The 8846-nt window shown below is 44.8% G+C and overlaps 1 protein-coding gene across 2 annotated transcripts in view; it reads right to left on the reverse strand.

Moving 5' to 3' along the window:
• Nucleotides 1-8444, reverse strand: part of notch1b (notch receptor 1b) — a 34565-nt gene extending 26121 nt beyond the window's left edge. For both annotated transcript variants that reach the window (XM_062542803.1, XM_062542802.1), the window contains exons 1-2: nt 8208-8444; nt 7043-7121 (exon numbers count right to left, since the gene is read on the reverse strand). In XM_062542803.1, the coding sequence (XP_062398787.1) occupies nt 7043-7121; nt 8208-8265 (137 nt within the window). In that variant the 5' untranslated portion in view covers nt 8266-8444. The remainder of the gene's footprint in view (nt 1-7042; nt 7122-8207) is intronic.
• Nucleotides 8445-8846: the final 402 nt, after the last annotated feature.

Raw genomic sequence — 8846 nt, forward strand, 5'->3', positions numbered from 1 at the left:
CCCTCCTCAAATAGACACACAAACACACACACACTCTCTGTCTCCCTCACACACACACACACACACAATCAGGAGATAGAGTGTGTATGTGTGTGTGTGTGTCGTGTGGGGGGAGAGGGGGGTTGGGGTGGTGTGTGGCAGCTGAAAGGCGTCCCCTACCGCGGTGCAGCGTGGGGAGGCAGCATGAGTAGAGCCATTGTTCCACGCGCCATTCATGGCTGACCGCGGGTCGAGCGCCTCCAAGCTGATAGTTGTGCATTCAGCTGTTAAACCTCCTCTTCTCCCTTCTCCTCTCCTCTCTCTCTCCCTCTCTTCCTCTGACTCAACCTCTCTCACCCACTTCCATGCCTTTTGCTTTTCAGCTCACACTTCTAGCACCTTCCTCCATCTGAACGTTTTTTTTCGCACTTTCACTTTTTTTTGATGACATACCTCTAAAGGCCACTACAACCCCAACCACACTCCATTTTTCACCTTGATTAAACTCTTCTCCCCTAATAAAGAGTCCAAAGTCCAGGCTCAATAAAAATTATTCTTTTAGTTAAGTCATCTTATTCCTGTAAGTAAACCTTGATAAACAAATCGGGCATTCCTTACTTCCTGTTGCTGTGTAACACCTGTAGATAAAGGTGAGTGTGTGTGTGTACACTCTAATGATTTGATTACATTGTCTATTGAGCAATACTCCATGTAGAACAGAGGATTGCAAAGTAGTTTTAGTAGCTTTGGCACATCTGTGGTGCAAAACAAAATTATTGAAGATAAGGGTTGGTGAGAAGAGTTCAATTCATTTGATCAAAAAGCTTACTCTGTTTTGTTTTGTCAGTTGTTTTATTTTGATACAGTTGTATTCTTTGACCAGTGATTTTAATCTCGTTTACCTTTTGAACCCTGGTGTTTTGGAGTCTACTCATTTAAATGTCCAAAGCCATTTACTACTGCTAGCCTGGGAACAAAGTACCTGATGTTTACTGTCCCTCTGTTTCCTCAAAAGATGAAAGCAACCTTAATAACATTCCTGGAGGGAGAGCGTTCACAGCAGCCCCCTTTAATAACCCTTCACAAGGGACCAACAGACAAGCGGGGGTAGCCTGAAATAAAGGAAATTAGCCTGACTTTTATGTCTCTAGGCCTGAGAGGGCTCTGGGAGTCAGCTCAGAATGCGGCAATTTGGTTAAAAAAAAGAAAGAAAAAAAAACAGTCACCCCATCCTGAGCTGCACGTCTCAATGCAGACAGCCTGCGAGCACATTTAACACGACCGTGCGAGAAATCACACCAGCTTTGAGAATGGGCTCGTGTCTGCCCCCGGCCAGGCAAATAGTAACACTTCTCACGCGGGCTTCAAATGTAAACACAGGAGCCCGGCCAGCCCGCCGGCCAGCCAGCCAGCCAGTCCCCTCGTGGTGCTTTTCGGCAAGCAAGCAATAAGGTTACGCGGAGAGTCAACGCCAGCCTGCTGCCCGGAGAATGCCGCCAGTTTGCTCTCTCACTTGGCACACAACCGTCAAATAATCCATTAGGGTTGATTTAGCCTGAGACGAACAGACGCACACTAGGGGTCAACTGCGACTGCCAAAACATTTATAGGGGGAAAAAAAACCTACTAAAGAATGGTCGATTTGTTTTTTTCAAAATCAGCCCATATAACACCCCTGCGAATTTAGCCAAGTGCTTATGACATAATTTAATCCGTTCATGACATACCATGAGACAACAAAAACAATGTAAATCTCTCACCAGCACAAGCCCAAAAGATGATAAACACTACAGTTTAATCCCAAAAAACTTGAGGCCTATTGTCACATTCATGATATCATTATCAGGTCAGCTCTGTTTTTCCACTGTTGCTTCCCTTTGTCCACCCCGTTTTGCCCACTGTTGGGATTCCTCCCTACAAAAGCCACCAGTAGCCCGTGGCAACAGGCTTGGGCCAGTGTAGTAATGTGTGCCTGGACACAGCAGATGTTTTCTTGACACCTGACCCTTGGCCAGATGAGACACAGCCACCACCCCCACCCCGCCCAAGTCACTCAGTCTGCCATCTGCCACCAACAAGTCACCCAATAAAGGGCCTCTTTGAGAGAAATGAATCTCTCTCTCTCCCTCCCTCCCTCTCTCTCCTTCTCCCTCTCCTTCTCTCTGGCTTTCTGCTGTTATCTGGAGGTGAGGTGAGGAGTCTCAAAGGACAAAGGAAAGCACCATCCACAAGCTAAAAAGCCACTAGAGTCAAACATATGAGGTGCTATCTGTTGTAGTACTTACACGTGGGACCCCCCCCCCCCCCCAAAAAAAAGAATAACCCTGTACCATTTTCAGTCTGTTTGACAGTATAGTAATTTGGCTTTTCAGTTTTTCCACCATACTTATGCCCCCCCCCCCCCTCTCTCTCTCTCTCTCCTCAGTCCTTGTACAGTACAGTGAGATCCTATAGAAAAACCTTTAAGAAACCCCCAGAGGGCCCGGGCCTGATCTTATAGAGAAGAAATCCCACTATCCCTCCTCTCTCTCTCTCTCTCTCTGTACGGAATCCCTAGCAAAGGCTCACATCTGTTTGTTTGCATTTGTCCCTTCCTTTCATGTGTCCCCTCAGCCCCAATCCCAAATGGGGAGGCCATGTTCCGCCAGGTCCCCCGTGTCCCGAGGCCTCCTACATCCTGTCTGGTCTGATGAGAACAGCTCCTGGTGGCTTTACGGGCCTGGGAACCAGGTAAGTGTTTTCAGGTGTTTGGAAATCGCAGTGCTTTCTTGTCTGGTATAGTGGATGCGAGGGGATAACAAGCAGTCCCCCCGTCCCCCGTCCCCCATCTGCTTGACTCATGAGGTCACTTAGTTTAACTGATCAATTACAGGTGCTGCACCAGCGATCCAGAAGGGATGGATTTCAAGCTGGCTGTGATAAACTTAGAAACTAGCTGCGTAGAAAAGTCAACATAAGAAAATCCTAGTTCACTGGATACACACAGCTACAATTTTTGTTGGTCTTTGTATGACTAAAAGCATCCAGCCTGTCCCCAAACCTCTAGTTTACAAATACAACAGAAAGAGAGAGCAGTCAAATCATAGAAATATATGGTGGGACTAAAGGTACTCAGTCTAGTCCAAATCAAATGTGGCACATGCTCTGCAGCCAGGTCTTAAAGCAACACCTGCCACTTAAGCACATGTTTCCTCTCTTTACAGCTCAGTGGTCCAAGACACACACACACACACACACACACACACACACTTCCACAAACAAAGCAGGCTAACGTTCCAGGCTCACTACTGGTCAAGCATGACATAGTGGTATACATTACACAGCCCTTATTTTTAATTAATAAAGGTGGCGGGATTTCTCAACGATAATGTGATGATGTGACATGAGTTTAAATGTGCACTAGCCCTGATATTTACTCACTACTACTATCTACCCACAATCAATTCATTCATTGACAATCTTTTCATCCAGGCCCCAGTCAGTGTGCTTGCCAAGTCAGTGAGTAACCCTGCATCCTTTTTCTCAACCATGGGCTTTCTGTCCTCATATGATCGGAGACAGCACCTTCTCTTCCTCTGACTTCAGAGAGCTCATTTCCTGTCTCTCAAAGAAGAGGGAAGCAGAGCATACCTCACCTCCCCTCCACAACAAACAATGGGGGCATTGAGGAGGCCATCCTCTCCTCTCCCTGTTGCACATGAACTGGCATTCTACTATGGAGAGCTTTTACAGTAGTTCCAGTCTTCACAGAGTCACCGTAATTTCCCAACGATTAGTCGCGGCGTATACATTGATTTTGCAAAATGTCTTCAGCTTTGAGGTTAATACACAAGGGGCAGTTAATATAGCATTAATATGCTTTTTAAAAAGGAAAAAAAACACTACGGAGAAACTAAGGGGGAAATTGTTTGGTGTTACATTATTACACAAGTTTAGAGTTTTTATGACACCACCTGCTCACTGCTCACTCACAGCAAACTATCTCTTGATTTGGTTGTCAAAAATTCAACAGTCAGACGTCTGGACTCTGCTATGTGTCTGTGACCGAGAAGATCCTCCTATCAGCCTCTAAAAGTCAAGTCTCCTTGACCTAGCCTGCTGCAGCATTACTGTCACATGCCTCGCTGTATCAAGGAGTTTGACAGGCATAAAATTTGCTGAAGGAAAGCAGGTGAACTTTCAGCCACTTGACATCTATCATCGTCCTACATCTTGGGCTCTAAGCCTCTCGAGTCCAACTGGCCAGTGTCAATCTAGCGCCCTTGGAATCCATCGCCGGTTGCCAGGCCCAAGGCGCTCGTAGACACGTCCGACTCAGTTGTTTGGCTTGGTACCCGGGGAGCCTTGGAGATAATCAATCCCTGGCTCTGGCTGCACCTCATTCTCAGCTGCAGATATGCGAGATGGCATCCTTGGCATGGCATGTCAAGTAGAGACAGCGACGTCCTTCACCACCGCCAGTGCCAGGCTATTTCAGTGAGCGAGTGAGTGACAGCTGACACAAAGGCACCTCGCGTAAACAGAGCTGTTTTTCACTGGAGAGACTGGAGAGGTGTGTCAGACTGGCGAAACGTTGTGGGGGACGGCACGCGATGCTTAATTGACTTGTTAACTTGTCTAATGAGTGAGACGTGTGCATCCTAAATTCCGCTAATAGAGTCTTTCTGAACACGTGACGGCGCTAAGTTCTGAACGCTCTATGAACTGGGCCTGTGATGACAACCACGCACGAGGCCAAACGCTCCACCAAAACAGTCTAAAAGTGTGATCTTCAATATCAATAAGTGATCTTTACCTAAACACGCACTATGGCTCAACCACAAGGATTAGGGAAGCAGCAGAAGGAGGATTCTAGAAGGCAAGGAGAGCACAGCTTGTTGCACAAGGAGCACATATGGCCAAACCGAATGTCACTCCCTAAAAACTTCAAAGAGCTCTTGTTGTCCTGGAGACAAGGTGAAATGCCTACTCTGTTTTCTGTCTGATCACAGCACGATTGAGGTCATGTCCAGCTAGTTAAAGCTGGTTTGTGACTTGGACATAGACAGGTCTGTCTTACTTTGGACAGCAGACATGGTCTTTTATGCTTTTAAAGCATTACAACCACATGATTTCACAGCCTTGGGATGAACACCACTAATACCTGCAGTAAATGTGCACAGGCCATCTAGATGACATGCCAGTGGTCACATTTATGTGTTAGACAACATCAACCTATGTCGGAGTTAAAAGTTATTGAAAATAAATCAACTCAACACTGCGGTACAAACTTGATGAATACTTCATGCCACCATTTGTTTTACTGCAGGGATGTCGGCCCCAGCAACCACAGAGGTACAAGTTAGAGTAGTAATGAGAGGTCACAGCGATACTGCCCGAGGAAACAACCAGTGGCTACATAACTGAGAGCTTAATGGCGGAGGAAGTCCAATGAAACGGGACACCATGTTCAGTGTGACTTTAAATCCAAGTGAGTGAGAAACGTTTAAGAGGCAAATGCTAACTTCAAGTGACCAGAAATAGACCTGTGAGGACTATTATATATATATCAATGGAAAAGTGGGGTGATAACATCTGCTTCAACTAAAAATACCGCTGAAGTTAGACCAATGTGAGACTTATAATCCTAATGACTTTGGCTTCGGAAAAAGAGAAGACACACGCTTATTGTTAGAGATGATCCATAAACAAAGACACAAACAAAATATGACATTAAGATCCTTGCCAAAAGGTTTCCAGACAAGCAGCTGGGGTTTTTTGGTCAGTCCCCTTTGTTACCGAGGAAACAATACATGAAAGAGTGGACAGAGAGTGTCATCGAGTGTCCCGGGCCCGGACTCTCTGCTCATCGTATCTCCATGTTTAATTGGAAGAGTCTGAGGACATGCCGGCACAATGCGGCCCTTTGTGCCCCGACTGTGGCACGCTGGCTGCCAGTGGAGAATTAAGATGTGGCCCCCGGCCAGAGTGGCTCCCTGCATTAGCCCGCCTGCCTGCCTGCCTGCCTGCCCGCCTCAGGAGAGGCCAAAAAGAACAAGGCCGAACCCATTTCAGCTTTTATCTGCCCGCTCACATCTCCGGTTTCTAAACTCACGTCGATTAAAAAAAAAGAGAGAGAAAAAGAGAGGAAAAACAGTAAATAGACACTTCTGGTCTTGAATGGAAAGAGTGCAGAAACTCGATCCGCAACAGGTCTTTGTGAGAAGACTGAGGGATTTTCGGTGACTATAAGAAGGACAGCAGGTGACTACAAATATTTTTTAATCAAAGACACTTGTTGGGGACACTTTTCAAACTTGTGGACAGTCTGAACAAGTACAATTTGTTTGCCTCTCCCACTGCATATTTCTTGCAATTATGAAAACATCCAGTTTAATTACACTCTACTACCATCTGTCCTTCTCATGTAAATTGCAAGAGTGAATACCCATTGAAAACAGGACAAAACCCCAAGCCAGGGTTAGGGGTAAGGGGTGGGGGTCTGAGTATTCTGCGAAGCCTCACACAGATTAGTCACACAGAATTAATCTAGACTCGGGAACAATGGGCGTCGAGCTTCTGGCAAAGCCCAGCTGTCACTCCGTGAAAGAAAAGAGAAACAAGATTTAGGGCTTTGAACGTATCTGAGACTTCTGCTGCAGAAGTGGCTTGCATTCACCAACAGCAGGTCCAGAGGATGGGGAAAGAGTGTGACCTCTGACCAAAAAACGCCCATACACACACACACACGCACGCACGCGCACACACACACATACACACACCCCCCCCCTCTACCTCTACACCCCCCCACAAGCACAATCAACGGTCCTGCCGTTCATTCATTGGCTATGGCGAAGCTTTCTTTCCAAGAATGTGCATATGAAAGAAGAAAGCAGAATTCAAAACACAATACCAATGGTTGCCATGTTGGGGTAAACTTTAACATGCACTTGCAAAATGACCAGGCCAATATTTTGCCCCATTCCAAGTTGACTAGATTCTCTTCTTCTTCAAAAAAAAAAAACAGAGAAAGTGTTCTTTGATATCATTTGAAGAGGATTTCTGTTCTGAGTCTTTCACTTACTTGCATTCTCCTCTGCCATTGGGGGTGGGCTCACAGATGCCTCCATTCAGGCACAAGTCAGGCCCAGTGCATCCTTGCCCTGTAAACACAAAACGGTTAGCCTACATAGCCATTCAACAAAATAAAGAAATAAGTAAAACGTACAATTCCTCACTTCAAACCAATCTCAAAATATGTTCGGCAACTTCACAAAATAGACATGCACACACTCACAAAGACCATGCCAAACGTCTCCTAGAGAACAATAAAAATGTTAATGTGAAAGTAAAACGCGTAAGCATTGTGATTCAATCACAAAACGATTTGCACGGTTTTCCAGGTGACATTAAGCTCTCAATCCAGCAGGAGTGAGACTTTGGTGTGATTACTGGCACCTTAAAGTGATGTTTGTGGGCAGTGGGACTTGACACCATCCTGGTACATGCATTCTTCCATCTGCAGCTGTTCCTAAGAATGTACTATATTTGGTAGATCCATGGTGTGGCTAAGACTATTTCCTTGAAACTTGATTCAAACACGTCTGCTGAAGTTTTACAAATAAATCCTCGGCACATTTAGCCAGTCAATAGGAAGTGAACACAGTTGTGCCGAGATTAGCCTATCCCTTAATCGAAAGTACACTCTCACACATAAAGAAAACAATTGATGTTTAGGTAGGGTTATTGTTTTCAATCAGCATATAACCTAGGTTATAGTCTACACATGGCTGTTCAAAATCATTAAGGACAAGTAGCCTAAATTGCGCACTTGGATGGAAACCTCGTCATACCAATAAACTGTTATTTTCCAAATAGGACCAAATCTATACTCTTCTGACTAAACTAATTTCAAAGACATCTGTGAATGTCTGACAAAACACTTCACAAAACCGAATAATTGAACAAACAACCGCTGTATTACATTGAAAGATAAATCTGGTGCACATTCTAAGATTGGATGCTTCACACGCGCCAGACTCATGCAACAAGTGTTCGCATACAACCATCCAAACACAGGGATTCGCGTTAAGTTACGTTACACTTTCAATTGTCATACAATTTAGATGTATAGTGGTTAACTTTCGAAGTACAAGTGGTCTCTACATGCTTTCGTAATAACAAGTCAACAAAAGTGTCATAGAATCAGGCAAATAGATGGTCCACAAAAGAACCTAGCGTGCTCTTACCTTTCGTTAGAGCTATCAATACGAGTAGAGTGGTAAATTTTACCAGGAATCGATGCATTCCTCCTTTTAAAAATTCTCTTTAATTCCACGTAGGGTTAACATAGATCCAATGTTATTTTTCTTCACAAAAGTCCAGAAAACGAGGTAAGAATAATACAAAAAATGTGAGCGTTTCTTTTGTCCCCACGAACTCCGTGCAGTGATGTGAACTCGTTGATTCTCCAACTGTGACTGCGACCCCCTGTTCACATCTCCATTCTCCGCTCCGCGTCTAGGGGCGTTCTCCTTCCGCACCGCTGCCTCTCCAAACTATTCATTTACTTTAGGCAACTTTCTGAAGTGGCAGTGGGAAAAACACGCCTACTGCTTAAAAACGTATCTCAACCAGTTTAAGTGGGATATGCAAGGTAATAATTTTGCCCACGAATTCAGACAGGTACGAGGAGTAGGCTAATTCATTTCATGGCTATTCTGATTATGATAGCTTAAAACGTGTAATTATGTTGTCTTTGTAAACACCCTTTCTCCTAATAGAGATATAACAGGATGTTTGTAGACCATATTTAAAATTTCTGTTTTTGCCTTTAGGCTTGTGCACAGTAGGCTGAGCTGATGTTTAACAGTTTATCTTTCAGTCAA

Source organism: Sardina pilchardus, chromosome 8, assembly GCF_963854185.1.
Source record: "Sardina pilchardus chromosome 8, fSarPil1.1, whole genome shotgun sequence".
Classification (NCBI taxonomy): domain Eukaryota; kingdom Metazoa; phylum Chordata; class Actinopteri; order Clupeiformes; family Clupeidae; genus Sardina; species Sardina pilchardus.